Raw genomic sequence first — 19,041 nt, 5'->3', positions numbered from 1 at the left:
TTTGTCGTCTTTATGGAGTCAATGTGACTGTATGCTTCCTCATTTGGTGTTCTGAAATAGAAGGAATTTGTCATTGGCTGTCCTCTCTGCTGTAAAACTTTGCATAAGAGTGTAGCTTGAATTGATATACTCATTAGCAACGCATGCTGAAATCAGCAGGTACAGCTTGTAAAAAGGAGGATGTTTTAATTACACTCCCAGTGCATGCACACATACACACATACAAACCGTTACCTAGCCTTTAATATATACTGGGGTCATGAAAGGGCTTGTTCCTAAGTGCTTGCATGAGAAGAGGTTTCTAATTAATCTGCAAATCAATAAGGGAAGCTAGTAATTATAAGAGTCTTTTATCTGCCTGGAGAGTATATTGCAAACCATTGACTAGTAAGAGTCTCCTACAAGACAGTGGCCAAAAGTGGTCATATGCTAAATTATAATAGAGGTGTTGTTCATTAAAATATTTGTATTGTGTTCTCAGAAAACCAGATCTAAAACATTAAAAACACTGAGTTTCTTTCCATAGTGTTGATCCAGAAATACATTTGGGAATATCTATTAAGCAATGAAATAGTTCCATGAAGTCTGGCTCCCAAATCTATCTGCTATCCCAACTTTTTCATGTGATGCAGGTGGTTGCCTCTCCTTGTTTTGCATGAAGAACCAAACCATGGTTTGATACTCTAGATTGTTTTTGTTCAACTCACCATTGTTGGAACAAACCACAGTTGCCAAGTTCAGTCATCACAGGGACCCTTGGCTACTGCTAAAACTAAAGCAAGAGCTGTCTTCCTTTCCTAACAAAAGCATTTGATCTCCTACTCATGCCCATGGAGGAGGAGGGCAGGAGACAGAAAAGCAAGTGAGCTCAAGGATGGTGCCTGCCTATTCCTAATGTGGCATTACCAGACTGTTGTGCTTTCTCCTTCTTTCATACCCAGTCATACATAGGAAGGGCAAGGTAAAATATTAGCGATAATCCTTTCCCCTTATTTCCTATGTTCAGGAAATGAGTGTTGTGACTTAAGCAGCCAAAATGCACACAAGACCAGTATCAGTAAGCTTGACATTAAAAAGCAATTAAAATTGAGGGGGACTCCTCAGGAGAAGTCCCCAGAACAGGCCAGTGAGCATACTGAGTGGCTCTGGGAGGAAATTGCAAAATGGGGGACTGGGAGGGAGAAGATACGGGTTGGGATGGCTGGAATCCCAGACAGGAAGCACGCCCTCTGGCAACAATATGTTGTTATCCATTCCTAAGGAAAGAGTTGCCGTATCCTGCCCATTCAATAGTGAATGGGGATGAAAAAAGTTATTGGCTTGTCTGTTTTAGCAGTTTGCAAAACACCCTCCTCCTTTCAATGACATGCTGTCCTGAGGACAGACTAGAGTTCTGTCATCTTTTGGAACTGGTTGGATCTGCCCTTTGCCTGTCTACATAATTTTATTTGAGGACAGAAATAATTTGTTCCATTCACTGTTTTAAGGAACTGTTCGATTTTGCCCTTGAAGAAAAAAGGAATAGCCGTAACCCACATTTCTTTCAAGTGGTTGTTGCACTTGACTGGTTAGTGTGCATTTAGGGAGGACGTTGTGGAAATAATGCTTCCTTCACACACTATATGTAGTGAAAATAAGAATCACTGAAGTGTGAGGTAGAAGGCTTTGGGCTTGTCAACAGAAAAAATATAATTCTGACTGCCTGACATAATATTCAAAAGCTAGCTAGTTTCAGATGCTTTACTTCCAGCACATTTTTTTTTCTTTCTCGCATCCTTTGGTTTATTCTTTCTTTTGTCACTTGGTTCTGTCAGGCCCTTAGGTACAAGATCCAGCAAACATTAAAAACCTCTGTTCTACCATTGAGCCATGGTCTCTCCCAGATAGCTGCCTTGGGCAGACAGGACAGCGAACAAGAAGCACAAAGGAAACTAGCTTGGTGGCTTCCATCAAGTTGCCCAGACTGTGGGAGATTAGCAGATCTGGGATCCTCAGAGAAGGAAGTGGCATGAGATTGGCTATCCGGTACCACCTGATTGTCCAGGCACAGAGGAGTCTAGGTTGTGGTGGTGGCGTCCAAATTTGATATACCCGCTGTTCCCACTGCAAGAATCAGTGCCTGATCAGAGTAGCTCCTACTTCGACCATCAAGGTGACTGGTACATTCTTTGCCTGGTTCCTGATTCCAGCTTTCTAATTTCATTGCTAGGAAATTATGGTGCCCTTAATAGGATAGAAGGGCCTGTTTGGGGCTGTAAACATGCTGTATGTTTCACCTGGAAACAGTCATAGCTCTTTATGTCTTCACTGAACTTCCCCTCCATGCATTGCCTGCCAGCTTATTCCTAACCACTGCCTGCAGCCTCAGATCCCAGGAGCTGGATCTGCTGTTACTTTTGAAGATGCTAAAGAGCCTTTAACTAAGCCTCATAAATGCTCACTTTGGATCAGTGAGTGGTTTATTCTTAGGAAACTGACAATGATAAATAGAGCATTTCCATAATAGTGCTTCTAAATATGAAAATGTGGGGATCAGATGCAGCACAGGTTGTATTCGTAAAATTGTACAACCACCTTCCTTAAGAACTTTGTTTTCACTTTGGAAAAAAAAGACTTTCCGTGGCTGGGGAGCATTTAAAAAGCATCCCTGAAGACTTGAAAACCATGGTAATTTCTCCAGCTCTATTTGCTGTCTAACCTAGGAAACATTCTAACATCTGTTGTGTTAACTCTAATTTCATACAGCAGTAAGTGGAATTTGGTTTGTTGTGGGTTAACATAGCAAATGTAAAGTGTTCCCCTGCTGTGATGCTAATTGTAGATTTTCTGCAGGTTGTTAGTCCCTCCAAGGCTAGAAGCTGCACCCAAAAAGCAGATGCCTCATGTGACTTAGCTGTCTGTGCCAGTGCACAATTGCAGCCAGCAGTATGGGAATGTTTCTTGCCCCAGATCAAATACACCTGAAAAGCATCATGTTGGCTGCTCCTGTGTGTAGTACACCATGCACAGAATCATTAAAAAGTTTGCCCTCCACTTTGTTACCATCTGAAATGGAACCAATTATGTACAGTAGATCTTTATTCTTGTTTATTTCTCTTCTAAGAGTTTACAGGGGATGTTGTCTGAACTTGGGGAACTAGGCTTTCTGAAAACAAAACCAGATCAAATCATAGTTTGCTCACCCAGCTTATTAACTAAGCGTAGTTACATGAAACCAGAGCTCCCTGAGTGTGGATAACATGATGACTTGGCTGACGTGCCAACAGAGAGGGCTCTGTGTGCCCTCTGTGGATCACGTGCCAAAGGTTCGCCACCACTGGCCTAAACTTACACTGGTACACACCCCTAACCCTAATACAGGGTGAAACTTCCATTAAAAAGAGGGCAATTTTGAAAAAGCCTTCCCTGAGAAGCTTTTTCTGCACAGCTCAACTTTTCTGCCCATTCTAAATAAATTCCAACCATCAAAATCGTGCCAGGGCACCTCATTTTTCTAACCCCAACCCGGTGGCAGTGAACCTTTTAGAGACCAAGTGCCTAAGCTGCAACCCAACGCCCACTTATTTATCACAGAGTGCCAGCCCAGCAATCTAACCTATATACTGAGGTTTTAGTTTAGAAAAAAACAACTCACAGCCATTCGAAGGAAATATATCTTTGGTAGCCACTGACCGGACATGCAAAAGCTCAGACCAGTCACACCTAATGTTCCCTTCCGAGCATGCTTATGGCCCCTATGTGCGCTGTTGTCCAATGCTCGGCTGCTGGGATGATGCTGGGACAACCTGGTTTGCGTGCCAGCAGAGAGGGCTCTGCATGCCCGCTGTGGCACGTGTGCCATAGGTCCACCACCACTGTCCTATACTGTGCCAATGTGGTTATTAGCAGCTTCAGATGGGATCACAGAAATCAGACCTCCTTTTATATTAAGTATTCTGTTCTTACCTGGCCTGGAGTTCTCATTGGTTTCCATCCACCCATCTGAGAGGGATGCTTTAACTGGGAGTCCTGCACTGAGCAGGGGTTGGACCCAATGACCCACTGGCCCTTTCAATTCTATGATTCCATGATTATTAGGAATGGACATACTGTTTAATTCTGGTTCATGTTAGTTTTGCATGTACAGCAGGACCCCCATATCCGCTGGCTTAAAAAAAAAAGTATGCTGAGCTTGCTAGGATGTATGGTAAGAACAAATATTTTATCCGTGAAAGTGTGAAATAAGAAATGTTTGTGTGCAGTATATAGTGTACCCTTTCCTTAAACTTACTGTGGACAGTAGAGAGAAAATGGACTTGGGGTGAAGAGAGAGCTCTCTTATGAGAAATTACCAGGGCAGGTCTTAACTTTGATCAGAGTGTGGGCCTGCCTGAGACAGAAAATTATGTAACAAGGTTTGCTTGTTGTAAACCATCCTGAGAAAAATAAAAGCTATACATACATACCTACCTACCTACCTACATACGATGTTCAGTATTTTCTGTCTGATGCAGGCCCTTACCCTTCTGTCTGAGGGAGGCAGGCAGTAGCAAATGGTTATTTCATTTACCATGATTGTCTTGTCATTGCCAGTAAGGGTGAGAGGCTCCTTTAGGATTTTCTGCCTTGGGTGTCAACCTAATTGGGCAGGCCTTGACTGCACCTTGGGGTTTGAATAGCCCCACTTGTTGCTCTTCCTCGAGCAACAAAATGTCAGGCCAAGTATGACAGGTATGTAGATGATAGAAAACAGCAATCAATACCTGAAATAATAGCAGGTATGGATGATGATTTTGAATTTGATTGCATAATTCTTTACTTAATTTTCTGGGCCGCAGACTACCCAAAATCAGAACTCTCTAAATCAGAAATGCTGAAGTCTGAAACTGGGGTGCACTTTCAGGGTAAGTATGGATTAGGAGGAGGGAGAGAGAAAAAATGGTACAGAAGGCTGACACCAGAGGAATTCATGATGAGCTGAGGTGAATTTAAGAGATGCATTTGGTTCAACTTGTAATTGGGCTGGCTTTTCTAAACTGGGAGAGTTTATTTCTGAACTGCCCTCCTCTCGTGCCAGATCTGTTTCATCTCTGATGTGAACGTCTGCTTGCAAAATACAATCCTCTATCCCTGAGCTAAGATCTCTGAGTATGTAACAGAGCTTGACTTGGGATTTTATTCTAGTAAAAAATAAATTGGGATGTTTCCTTAATAAGGCACATGAGCGGGGGCTGGCTTTCCAAGCTGCTGCTGCTCCCTCAGATGCGTTCATCTGCCTATATGCAGTCTGTGCACACACCAGCTAACGAAGCATGCAAACTGGAATGGAGGATTTTATGACTGACATGCTAGTTTCTGCCTGCATCAGGCATGACGTGTCTCCTCTTTAATGAGCATGGAAAAGATGCCTCTGGGAAAGGAAAGAACATAGTAGCAGCACTTGGATAATTTCAAAGTGAGAGGTGGAGAACAATTTAGCAATGTTTAATGTCCTGTTCCAAATGACCCCTAGCTAGTTAGACATCAGGAAAAGTCTTGCCTCCACTCCAAGCCTCAAAAGGATGCAAAGAAAGAAATTGGCCAGTGCCACCAGAAGCCCCAGAGCTCGGGGTTATCTTGGTTATCAGTCTCTGGGTGGGGAAACGCGGGCTCGTATGTGTACTGCTTCTTCCAGACAAAGGGCCCAAGACAGTTACCAGGCATGTTTTCAGTAGCACTCAGCAAAAGAAGAGACTCTTGCAACAGGATCCAAGACTTGTTCCACTTTGGCACTAGGCAGAAGCCTCCTCAGAGCAGTCACTGCCTTGCTCCTCTTGACCGCTCTCTCAAACTCCAGGGTTGCTTGGAAGACAGTCACAAGCAGCAGCACGACAGCATCCTGTCCCTACAAAGTGGGAGAGAATAGATTAGGGCAACCCTCTTCTTGCAAGCACACTCCATAGAAGGCTTTGCTTCAAGCGCTGCTGGGGTCTCGGTTCGTAGCTACATGGACATTGCACAGAGATCTTGAAGGCAGCCCATGAAAGAGCAGGTGCTTGCCGATGCATTGATTAGGAGGGCTGTGATGCCCATCGGTTGGATGGCTGTAATGGAGGACTGGACAAAGTCGTGGGGGACGCAGAGGCTCTCGATAGCTCCCCGTCCTGCTGGCTGTGCTCCCTCCAGTGTTGGAGGCAGTGTGTCTCTGTGCACCAGTCCTGGGAAGGCTCTGCTGGGGGTTTCCTGTGGGCAGCTGATCAGCCACTGTGTGATCAAAGTGGGGGACAGGCCAAACCCTGCATTTGATCCAGCAGGGCTGCTCTTCTTTAGTTCTTACAATCAGCATATTGAATTGACTCAGGAAAAGGGGAGCTCATATCCAGCAGTCTACCCCAACTTGATCCAGCCAGGTGTTTTGAACTACAGCTCCTATCATTCTTGAACACTAGGGTCAGTGGTCACCAATGGTGAGTGTTGGCGACCAAGTTGGGGAAGGCAGGACTCCTGCATGTGGAAGGCACCATATCCAGTCCCTGGGCATTCCTAGTTTCTCAGGAAGCAAAGCTGGAAGAGACACCCCTGTGAGACCCTCCAGCAGCCACAGTGAACACTGGCTCTGGTTTTAAGGAAGTGCTATACAGTGGAGCCCATCCATCCATCCATTCCATTCCATTCCCTTCCCATCCTGTATTTTCTCTAAGGAACTCAATTCTCCCTCCCATTTATCCTCACAGCAACCTCATGTGGTAGATTGACCTAAAGGTAATGCCCGGTTTAGTGAGGATGAGCCAGGACTTGATCTCCATAGTCCTAGTCCAACACCGTGACCACCATCCCATTTGAACTCTGCGGTTCTTACTCTGGGACCTTTATTGAAGGACTGTAGGTGGCAGGGAAATCTCTTTCCCTGCTTGAGACCTGGAAAGCTGCTGGCACTCTGCCTAACATAGCTTCATGCACTCAACAAATAGCAGGCAGCCAGAGTAACTGACAGTACATTGGGGTGAACATAGATGTTATGTCACAGATCTAGCTAGTAAATGGATCCAGACTAGGATTGCAGCAGGGAAAAAGTTGAGGGCCCCCTACTGCACATGCTAGACTTCCAGCCTTGGGTTTAAGCCTCTTTCAGCCTGAGGGCCAAATTCAATTTCTTGAGCCTCTTAGGAGCTAAATTCTAGAGGTGGGTGGGGCTAAAGGCAAAACAGGGAGAGCCAAAAATATCAGCATATTTTAGCTTAACTGTCTTACTGCCTATAACTAAGTCTTAGGGGAGGCTTTCCAGCCCTTTGGGTCAAGGAAACAAACTACACAAAAGCTGGCAAGGCACTAAAGCATCCTTTGGCTCCAGGGGGAAGAGTGGTTGAGACCCAGGGAAAGGCGTGTGGCCATCTGGTAAACCCTGGATGGCTGAACTGGGACTGCAGGTGGGGCAGGTCTGGCAGTGGGGCCAACATTTTCATATAAAAGGGAAGCCGGGTTAGCTGCTAGGTGTATCTTTCAGGTAATGTGCCCTTTGGGTTCAAGCATTCTGTCCGCAGAGTGCAACATGCGAATGCAGAGTATTTCAGGCATCCAGAAGCAAGAAGATGAGTGTCACCAACTTGCCTGGTCATTCCTGCTGTGGCTGATGAGGGGCAGCTCCTGCTGTTCCCCCTACCAAGAAATGAGCAGCATGATTTCAGTGCACTTTTCACAGTGTGATCTTTTGTACTGCAGTACACGTTTGCTGTGCAATAAAACATTGTGCTTTAAGCCACAGAATGAGTGCACTTTATGAATAGCACTACAGCAGCATGGGCTACCCATGTGGTGGGAGGGATCATTTTCTCATGGCAGGAAATTGAACCCTCCCATCTGCGTTAAAGGTGATTAAGGGTAAAGCAGATCCTGATAGTTATCACCAACCTGGATGAATGTGAATGGGCAGCCAGAGGGATGAGAGTTCAGAGGCTGATGGCATAACTGGCATAAGCTGGTGTCGGGGATGATGGGGGATGAAGGCATAATGTTTGGTCATTCAGGAAATGGTTTGGCAGGAGTTAGCTGGAGCAGAAGTGGCTTTTCAGGCTGGGTCACTGTTAAGCTTTGCAGAAAGCCTAGCAAAGCTGAAACGACTGAGAATTCTAGTTTAAATCGGTAAACAGGCCTGATCCAGAAACCTTTATAAGCAATAAGATATGGAGTCTTAGGAAACACTAGAAGTATGGAAAAGAAAATGGAACTTTAAAGGGGAAGAAATCTTTTTTTTCTTCTTCTTCCAGGGATTTTTAGAAATTGAAGTGAAGGATCTGTCCCCCAGCCACTTTTTTGATTCACCCGGCACTTTTCCTCCACTTTTTCCCCCCAAGTCTTAAAATCATGATTTGCCTGTTTACTGCCACTTGTATCTGCACTGCTCTTCTAAGAGGCTCCCACTGTGAAGGGCTTTCAGCTTTAAAAGACTCCAAGGAAACACCACAAGCATGGAAGAGAAGCAGAGGAGTGGTAGATGAATGGGAAAGTCTTAAGGGAAATTGTCTAGTGTGGCACTGTAGGAGGCATGGGGACACTGCCGCATGGCTTCATATGAGCAAAAAGAAGCAAAGCAAGGCCGAAGCAGAGGCAGTGCCATGGAGTGGAGAACTGGAGTCGGAGTGACAGGGGAGAAGGTGCCCTTGAGGGCGAAGAATATCAGTTTGAAGCCAGTGTGCAGCATCTCAAGGAGGCAGTGGAGAAGCCTGAGAAATGGTGTGAGGCATTAAGATGGGAAGAAGATTTTGGTGCCAAAGGAGAATGAGGTACATTGCAGCAGGGGTATGGCAGCCTAGAACACAGGAGGGAGCAGAGGTAGGCTTAGACTGTGTGTGCTGAAGCTGGCGAGTGTGAGGTACCATTCTGGCTTTCTGCTGTGCCTCACTCCCTTTTCCCTGACCATTTGGCAATATCCTGGCATTTCCATGCCACCACCATGTTAGGTCAGATAGAACTGTAGCCCGTAAGGCTTAGTTACTGGGAGTAAAGGCTTCAAGCTACAACATGAAGGTTTATTTCTCCAAAACTGAATTGGTCTTCAGGCTGCAAAAGGTTTGACACCTCTGTCTTAGATCACAAGCAAGCAGGTGAGGGTCATAATGAGGCAGCTTTGTCTGTTGTAAAGCTGTTGTAATCTCTAGTGGATACAGTCATACACTGGATTGGCTTTCTAAAAAGGATGTGATTGGCCTTGGTCGCCAGGTACATGCCAGGGAATGCCTAGGAGATCTAATCCCATTATCCCCATTCAGCTGGAAAACACAAGTCTTTAAAGTGAATACATTTGGCTTTAACAAACAATTCTCTTGTCTTACAGAGAGAGGATGCAAGCCATGGAGAAACAGATTGCCAGCTTAACTGGTCTTGTTCAGTCTGCGCTTTTAAAAGGGCCAAATACAAGTAATAACAAAGAGGCTTCTAGGTAAAAAAAGAATTCATTAAATCTGTTTCTCTTTAATTATTTCATTCATCACCACAGGGGAAAAATATTCATGGGATATATTCATACTCAGGGCAGAATGCTGACCCCATTGATGCTGTTTGGAATTCTTTTCATTGACTTTGTTTGGGTCAGGATTTTCGCTCATAATGGAGTAATTAACAACCAGATCTTTTCAGTTTTTGAAACGATCGTGCACTGTGTAGAGAATTTATTGTACTCTTCTTGGTGGCGTTACAGTTAGTCATATAGCCAAATGTATATATTTGTGATGAACACCTTGTTTAAACTTACCTGTCAAAGTGAGTTCCTAGAATCTACTAGCTGATTAAATCAAAATGCAACCTGTTTTGCAGATGAGATCTTATAATTTAGATTATAAGCTTATGATAGTTGATTTATTGATAGTTGACTTAACTGACAACAAATTTGCATAATTCCCCTCCCGTTTTTCTTCTGTTTAGTGAGAAGATGGTGAAAACTGTATCCAGTAGAAGCAACACTGAGAAGTTAGGTAAGACTTTTTTGTCATATGGAGTTATGAGCTGTCTGTTCTGGTAAGTGTGCAAATGCACCTGTTGCATGAAGGGAGGCCATTTAACACTGACCGTCTGAATGCGCCTTGCTGGCTCTAGCATTTTGAGATCCATATCAAGGTAGGGCTGAAAGATAGCTGGGAGGCATTTTTGCAGTGTGAACTTAGAGAAAGACAGAAGAAAGATATTGAGATGGACTTTGCTAAACTGAAATATCCTTGGAATCCTAAAACTTTCAAAATCTGAAGCATGATTAGCACTTGTGCAGATTCAGCTTACTTCCAGTAGGTTCTGTTTGTGTGCTTGCAAATACTCCAGTACTGAAAAGTGAATACTTCAATATTCATGTGCTCTCACCAAAGGAAAGCTAAGGCACAATCCTATGCATGTTTAGGTTGGGGCATGCTCAGAGTTGTAGAACTTTTTCTGTCTAGCTGTGCATAGGATTGCGCCCTTAAACCCTGAGGAACTGCTTCAGAACACTCTCAGGCAAGGGAAGTAAGGATTACTTGGCAATAGGTAAGGATATGGTGTGAGTTAGTGCCAAGGAAAGAACGAGCTCACACAGTATTTTCTTCGGCTGTGCTCCTGCAGAATGCATGTGTGGAGTGTTGCATGTATAAATATGCTCCCTGATTTTTTTTTTAAAAAACCTCCCTAACATGGAAAGCTCACAAATTCAGAAGGATCTAGGACAGAACCTTTTCACTTGCTAACTAAAGATATATATAATGCCACCTCAAAACATTTCAACCTTCACCAACAAAGGTAAGATCAAAAGAAACAAACAAGAGACAAAATGAAGCAGCATCATGATAATAAGCTACAAGCCAGGAAAAGTTGCATTAGCAAATACATTTCAGGAGGCATTCAAAACCCACCACTTTTTCTGCCTGCCAAACTATCCAGAGGTGGCTCTGGGGGAGGGGGGGAGGGGGGGAGGAGGGCTTTGAGCAAGGCACTTTCATTTTTTTCTTTTTGCATGAAAATCCATGTTTATATTCCTGCATAGTTTTTCCAGGTGTGCCCTTCAGCTTTGCACATCTTTAGAATGTGTGCATTCCTCTCCCATTGATAACTTGGAGGATTACAGTCATCCAGTCCATAGTTTTGCCTGTCTGTGTCTTCTGCTCCTGTTCAGAAGGTGGAGGAGCTGTGACACTACTGGGATTCCTCCTATTGTGGTGGAACTTCATGCCCCCTGGAACAAATTCCCCAACATTGTTTCCAAAGTTGCATTTGTGACTTTGCAGCCATAACCTACACAGAAAGAACCATCCTGTCTGCAAGGGTGGAGGGCAGGCACTTTCAGAGCCCATTCTGACCTCAGTGCATTTCCAGGGTTGGAACTGGGACCCCAGCCTATCTGATGCCCCTCTAGGCAGCATGTAGCAGTCATAGGAATCCCCAAAGCATTTCTGTGCACATTTTCCAAAAGTACCCATTTTTCTGAGCTAACATTGGTAGCTCAGAAATACGATCTCACCGTAGATGGCACCCACGCCCATGTTCACTCCAGATGGTGTAAACTGGGTAAAAGCTTATCAGAAATGAACTGTAACAAAATTCTCACATGGTCTCATCTTTCAAAGGAGCAGGTTTGCTCCACCACACCTGCTGTGTGCAGAGGGGAGAAAGCTCCTACATGTACTAATGGGAGCTTTCCTCCAGGTTCAAATAGTGGGGCTGGGAGTAGGGTAATGCAAAGTGTTAAGTTCCAGATGTGGTTGTCTATATCTGCTCTTGACTTTGATAAAGACCTAAATATTAATGCAGTTATTTTTGATTGAATGCTGTCATGTCTGGTTTGGTTACATCTGTCGACTGGCTTGCCTCTCAGTTCTTTCCCCCTGAATGGAGACATGCTGGCCCCATGTTTTGGGGACCCTTATATAAGGCTGTCCCAAGTCCCCCACTCACAGCGAACCTGCCTTTCCACCAGCATTTGCCCTGCTGACACTCTCTGTTGTCTTCATTGCTGCCGCCATTGGTTTGCTTTTCAAGCAGAGAGACAGGAAGCAATTCAGCAGCAGCATCTCTTGCACCTCCTTCACACAACCATCATCATCCAGGCCAGAGTGAGGGTCTGGTGAACAAGCAGATTGCACTGGAGGACTGGGGCATGGGCCCTTCTGGTGTGTGGGCCTCAGCAGGTGCCCTTGCTGTTGACCCTGGGTGAGGTGCAGAATCAGCTTGCAGCTGGAGAAGAACACTCCAAGAACAAAGGATCATGAGCAGAATTGTGGCCAGGATAAGGCACGTACTACACATTTATCCAGATGACTCAGATGGAGACTTAGACCTCTTTAATGTGGAACTAGCATCATCCCAGTTGAGTGCTCCTCCTCCTGCTTTTATTTGCATTAATCAGGGATAGAGCCTAGATGTGGGATTTAACTGTCTTTCCTCCAGATAAATCCTCCGAGGAAAAACTGGCTGAACTTTTGTCCCATGTGCAGGCAATTAGCTTCTGAAGTCGGTGAGACTTTGTGGCCTGTCGTGATGACTGTAGGCCTAGCTGTGTACTCTGGCACTATTTGGCCCCATCATTTTCTTGCGGTGCTCTCTCTAAATCTGGGGTTGCTGAGGGTAAGGCAGGCAGGCAGGCTCTGGTAGGCGGTGAAGAGGCATACATCTGCCAAGCTGCCTCCTTTGCTTCTTTTCCTCCCCTGGGAAGATGCTGCTTCCTTTTTTATTCGAAAAGTTAGTCCTGAGCAGATGCCAGCTAGAAACATATGACTGCCAGAGAGGAACAGGCTGGGATGTTTCCTCTGCCCTCATTTCCCCTTTCTGAATGGAAGGCCCTTCCAGAGCTCATCTGTGGCGCAATAGGCAGGGACTTTGCATGGGGTTGGTACCCAGCCCATTTGTGATCTCACCGACATTAAAATTTCAAAGCAACTGCAAAGTGAGGGAGTAAAAAGTAGCCTTGCTGATGACTATTCACTGCTGTGTTTAGATTATTCTTTCATTAAAGGTCATCACTAAGGCTCATGTCCAGGTTGCAAAACAGAGGCACAATTTCACCAATCAAGGGACCACTGCAATTTAAGATTATCCTTAAACACAAACACACACTTGCAACACCAATTTCAGAGCTGAAAATGGGGAATAGATGAGGCGCAGGAAACCAAACTTTGGTGACGGGATGGTCTTGGTATTAGGTTGCCACTTTTATAGTTAGTTTGGGCACAGGCTGTGTATGTTCACGCACATACATCCATTCTAGCCCTTTCCATAGTGCAGACAAATGGCTACATTGGGCTTCTGTGAAGGTCCACGTGCCAGCGCTGTATTCTGAATTAACAGAAGTTCCCCAGAAATTTTCTGAAGCAGCCCCACTTATAATGCATTGCAGTAGTCAAGTTGAGGAATAACCAGACAATGGATCACTATAGCTAAGCTATCAGTGTACTTTTCAAGAATATTTCTGGTAGCATCTAAAGTCCTCCCTTCCTTTTCCTTTGGGAAGAGATTGAAAGTGTTTACCTTTTCAGAATGAACATGTTGGCATTTCCAGAAGTGGTTGTGTTTGTGAAGACAGCAAATAGCCAAATCTGATTGGCTTCATAGGACTATAATGTTATCTCACTTTTCACATGACCCTTGATGAACTGGGAGAACTTGTATGATTCATCTAGAAAAACTCACACTTTAATTAGAAGGGAAAAGAGGAACTTGGAGCTGGAGCAGCAGCAGATAGACACCTTGCCAGAATGGCAGGGAAAACCTACAGAGTGAAGGGGGTTTTTTTGCACCTTGGAAATCCCCACTTCATTTGAAAACTGAAAAGGCGGGGGCAGCTCTAGTTGGCATTTGGCCTCTGAAGGAAAGGTGGTTGAAGCAAGATTTCTCCTGCAGTGTCCATGAAACAGGGTTTCAAGTGTTCCAGACAAGAGTGCTCAGCCTGCCCCAACCAGCCGTATTTCAGTTTCAGAGCAAATTGACACTCAGGGATACAAACATCAGTGTAAGTGCAAACATGCAATAAATGGTGCATTTAAACAAAACCTGCTTTTGCAGGGTGTATCTTTAGTGTAGTGGTTTATGTTTGAGAGTGTTTCTAAATGCGATCATGTCTTTCCTTCCCGTCCATTAAACTTTCGGGCTCCTTCACTCTGCTGAGGTGGATAGCTCTCGATTCAAGACAGAAACCTGACTTGTTTCTCAGCTGTTTTGTCAAAACTTTTATCCAGGTCCTGTGTCATTGATGAAGCAGTCATTTAGATGCGTTCTGGTGTTTTTTAGAGTCTCTGGATCATTGTATTTGCCAGTTAGAACAGTTACTCTGATCCCTTGCCATTCCTGTACATCAGAAAGTAGTGAACATTGTGCTAATGCAGTACCACGAGTGCCGCAGTGTCCATGCTGACCTTTGCACAAACAGTTACACTGCTGTTGTTAGTGTGCTCACTGGGTAGCAGGATTTTCCCTCAAGCTTACTTGTTCAGGAGGACCAAGCAAGTTCTCCACACTGGAGAGTGCTTAAGATGGCATCACTGTTTCTTATGTTCCTTCCCCACCCTTCTTCCTGGGCACTAAAGACAGCATGAAGCTTTAGCAACCCACCATCTATCCATTTAGCCTCCCAACAAAGACTCCAGGAGATGAAGCTGGGTGCATGTGTGTGAGAGAGACAGAGACAGACAGACGGAGAGAATGAATCAAGATCATCCAGTAAACTTAAGGCTGAGCAGTGACCTTGGCTTCACCCAGTCTTAATCTGACACTCCAACACAGGCTTCCCTCATCTGGTCCCCTCCATATGTGCTGGGCAGAATACAATTCCTGTCATCCTCAACCAGCATGGCCATTGGAGTTGTCCAGCACAGCTGGAAGATACCAGGTTAAGGAAAGTTGGCCTAGAACTATCTCTTTGTGGCCAATTAAATAAATGGGCTGGTGTCTAAATGGGCTGGTGTTTCCTGGGAATTATGGGAGTTGTAGTTCAACTCCTATCAGCTCCATTCTTGGAGGACACCTGCTTGGGGAGGCTACTCTAACCATTACACCCCACTGCTCCCACCACATTTTTTGTGCCCTTGAATTGGTAAGCTATTGCATCAAAAGTCATGTGAGCCCTCCATGCAAACAGGAAGGAAATAGCTGTTACAGTCAGGTAACTGAGGAAACAACTGATTGCTACCTGCCAAGTGAAGATTGACTCCCTCGCTTGTCTTCCTACATGTATTCCTGTTTGCTTGTAGCATATTCTGAACAAGGTACCACAGGCTCATTTATTTCTCATATTGGATACAGTGGTGAGCTTACTGGAGTGTCATGGACTGAACTGACAGATGATCAGCTTCCGTCAGTTATCTGAACATAAAAGACAACTCCAATCTTGTTTGACAATCAATTTGTACTCAATAAACTGCAGTGGTCTCTTGATTATTGCTGTCTTTCTGCAGTCACTCACGCCATTCAATTCTTTGTCATCACCACTGAACTGAGGAGGAGGCAGTCTAGGATATGATGGAACAATTTGTGATATTGTTTTCACACTGTCAAGTAAATTAAGCGATCCGTGGGCGCCTTAATGCTTTTATTGCAACAGGAGAGAGAGAAAAAGAGAGAGAGAAGGTGGCTGAACCTTCACTCTTAATTAAATAATTTGCTGTCATTTGTTTTCAGGATCTGCTCATGTATCTGGTGGGAAGAATTCATTAGCAGCCATTGAGGCTGTTACTATGAACACCAGCCCCTCTGTCCCAGTGGGCTCCACAGCCATGCAAGTCAGCCTTTTTGACATAAAGCGCAATGTATCGGATCTCCGCCTCCAGCTGAACCAGATGAGACAACTGCAGGTATTCTCAGATATTTACTCTTGGGAGGGCTTTTTCCCCTTTTAAAGCAGGGATGGGCAAATTGCAGCCTTCCAGATGTTACAACCTACAACTCGCATCAGTATTGGTTACACTAGTTAGGATGGATGGAAGTCAAAACAACTGGAGCACCCCTGGTTGCTTTTACTGTGGCATGTGGGCCTGTAAATGTGTGTATTCCAGATGCCAAAGACTTGTTTTTGCTTCATCAGGAGAACACAGATGTCCTTCTAGAGATGGTTTTCCCGATAAGCCTGTGGACTCCTTAGTAATTTGTTCTGTGGGTTAACTAAAGAGCTTTGTGCACAGAGGAAAATGAAGATCAAAATAGAACCATCCAACTACTATGAATTCAAAGACTATAAAAATGTGTCTAAACAGACTGTGTCATTCCAGGATCAGTTTGTGCTTTTAAAAAATTGTTAAGTAGCTGAATGGTGGGAGAGATTTAAAGGCTTTCCTGTGTCTTCCTCATTCCCTCAAGCCATTCAAGCCCATAAGCACTCCTTGAAAATGGGGATTGTCCTTTTCACATGTGGGTCCATTTAGCTGTCATGGATAATAGCCGATTGATCTGCCCTCCGTGGATTAACCTTGGCCTTTAGAATTAAATTCGTGAATTAAAGGAAAGAATATGGACTTCCATGTTTGGTATTCTTTGTCTAAAGCAGCTTTCCTAGCCTGGTGCTCCCCAGATGTGTCAGACTATTCCAACTTCCCAAATGTCTTGCCAGCTGGGGAAGATGGGAGTTCCAATCCAAAACATCTGGCGAGCACCATGTTAAAGAATGCTGGAATAAGCTAAGAGCCATTTGAACAGTGCAGATTTGAAGAGGCATTTTCCACCATATTCCAGTGATCTGCCCCTTCTTCCCCTGCCTGCCCCCTGTTGTGAAGTGCTCTGCAGGGAAGGGTTTCTTAGCAGTATTGCCACCATGCGTGGTGCTCACCTGAAGCATAAGGAACTGCCATGCCCCAGGCAGTTGGGGTTACATTTCATTGACCTTAGGTGGGAGATGGAGGCCCCTTGTTGCGTTTGCAAGGTTGCTCACACAAGATGGAGACCTGCTTCTCTCTGTCCTATAATGCTGCCAAAGCCTCCCTGCCCACTGTTCTGTCAGTTCCTTGTGCCTGGAGCTGCCCAAAGTTCTGGTTTCTTTCACTTTCTCCCTTTTTTTTTTTCTTTTTTTAATGCAAAATGCTCTTGCATGGCTGTTGCTGCACCTGAAAAGCTCCTAAGTCTTATTTGTTTTACGTTGGAGTGGCATCCATGTTGCTTAGGTCCTGCAGGACCGAGAAGGGGTTGGGGAGGGGTCTTTCCATCCCAGGCATTTGATTGAACGCATTTGAGGAATTCTGAGGCATTCTCCACAGAAAGCAGTGCTGCCATGTACTGTGCTCTTGTGGCTGTTGTTTTCCCTTGGGAATAAATTCTACAAGAACTAGACCCTTATCTTCAGAGCAATGGGACAGTCCAGATAGCATCTGGGAAGTAAGTGGCTTGCTGTGTCCACAAAAATCCTACAGCTAATATCCCTACCTAATGAAATCACAAAATCAAAAATGAGAGGTGGCCAGTGCTATAAGTTATTTACAATTATTCTTTTCGGATACTTGCGGAGTGGGGGAGAAAGAAATAAAACTGTGCCAGTCTATGATGCTGGCATAGGTTAGTTCCCTTCCAGGGAAGGTTAGGGGTGGAACTTTGTTAAAAATACAATGCCATCACAGTCCAGGGATTAAAATAGAGAATCAAAACATGGCACTGCCTACTCTATTACCTTGCCAGAAATTCTTTGGAGGCTCTAATGTCAGAACAACCCAACGCAACTGGTAGGCTTGCTCTGCTAATTTTTCTCTCCTGTGCTGCTCAGTATTCAAAATGTAAATGTGGTTTGGCTCTTGCTTAGCTCACAACTCTGGTTCCAGGCAAAGCATGTGTGAGTGCAATCAGAGGCTGATTTCCTAGGAAACGTAGTCTCCATGACCTACGCCACAAACAATCATCAAGAGGAAGAATAGTTCATGCTGGTCTTTGGCATAGCTGCACTGAAGGGAACATGTAAATATTTATAGAAAAGGTCTAAAGGTATCTTACTGGGTGGTGTGTCGGTTCGTCTTTGTTCTGGGATTGTTTCCTTCATATTTTGATCTTCAAAGCGTTTCTTTAATGTAATCTTTTAAGAGGTAACAGATTAGTTAAGGAGGAACAGGAGCTACGACCCACCTTGCATTTCTTTAGCTGCCTTGTCACTGGCTCAGAAGATCAGTAACATGCAGTTGTTGATGATATATGGACCTCCCTACGGATAGTATCAGAAGTATAATAAAACTGATTAGCAATGCATTCACTTTGGATTGTTACATAAATGGCCAAAAAAAAGAGCATGAAATTATACACTTGGCAACAAAAGCAGGGTAATTAAATAATTCAATCATAGGAAAATTCCAAGCTGCATGGCAAATCCGGTTTGAGAAGTCGCTTTTAATTTATAGAGCCAAGCCTCAGCTGCAGAGCTATACCCAGGGGAGAGGAAGGAGGCAGCCACTTTAATCCAGTCTCAAGTTATCCTAGATATTTTACATTTTGTGCAGATAAGTAACGTAAGTTTTTAGGGGTTCTCAACGAAGCTTTGTTCAGATTTAAAATACAGTGCTTAATTTTAAGGTGGTGGAGGGGGTTCCTCCTACCAATGAGGCCCAAGTGATGCCATGGGTGTCCCGGTTTTGCTGGCTTATTTTATGAGCTCATAACGGGCGGTGCAGCCTTGCATTGGTGAGATCAGGGTTTGCCTAGCCTGGGATTGGCCACTTGGGCTGTTGGCGGCTCTCCAGCAGCTTGGACAGGAGTCTGGAATTCTTTCTGGCTGGACTTTTTCCCAATCAATGTTAAATTGTGAATTTCACCAGAATAAGATAATATCTAAATAAAAAATGAAAGCATGGTAATTATATATAAGCAAATATCCATATAGATATAAGTGTCTGAATATATCAAATGTACATGGACTTCAATAAAGACAGACCAAATGCCTGTTTGGGAGTGGTGCTTGTATGGCAGCTGCGCTGTTAGGTCTTCAGTCCATTGCCTTAGAAGAGGTGCGCTTTTATTTTTCTGGTTTTATAGTCTCTGGCGTTTAGCTGTCAAAAGAGCTAAGTGGAAAATTCATTGGCACTGACCATGCTTTTTGGCTGGAGCTGCTGGGGTCTGAGACCTCCTGCCTTGCAAAGCCTAGCCGCGAGTACTAATCCAGTCTTCCCCAACCTG

General features: G+C 44.5%; 1 protein-coding gene across 23 annotated transcripts in view; it reads left to right on the top strand.

Moving 5' to 3' along the window:
• The window catches only part of KIAA1217 (KIAA1217 ortholog), a 431,120-nt gene that overhangs the window by 382,152 nt on the left and 29,927 nt on the right, over positions 1-19,041 (top strand). For 20 of the 23 annotated variants that reach the window (XR_006414224.1, XM_044425217.1, XM_044425212.1 and 17 more), the window contains 3 exons: positions 9,290-9,394; positions 9,877-9,926; positions 15,583-15,755. Coding sequence is in view for 22 of the 23 variants with exons in the window: in XM_044425217.1 (XP_044281152.1) it covers positions 9,290-9,394; positions 9,877-9,926; positions 15,583-15,755 (328 nt within the window). In the remaining variant the exon portion in view is untranslated. The remainder of the gene's footprint in view (positions 1-9,289; positions 9,395-9,876; positions 9,927-15,582; positions 15,756-19,041) is intronic. The other 3 variants (XM_044425234.1, XM_044425220.1, XM_044425213.1) reach the window with 1 other exon arrangement.

The sequence above is a fragment of the Varanus komodoensis genome, unplaced genomic scaffold, assembly GCF_004798865.1.
Source record: "Varanus komodoensis strain SLA01 unplaced genomic scaffold, ASM479886v1 scaffold15, whole genome shotgun sequence".
NCBI lineage: Eukaryota > Metazoa > Chordata > Lepidosauria > Squamata > Varanidae > Varanus > Varanus komodoensis.
Note: the sequence above shows the minus strand (reverse complement) of the source record. Positions and strands in the feature narration are given on the sequence as shown.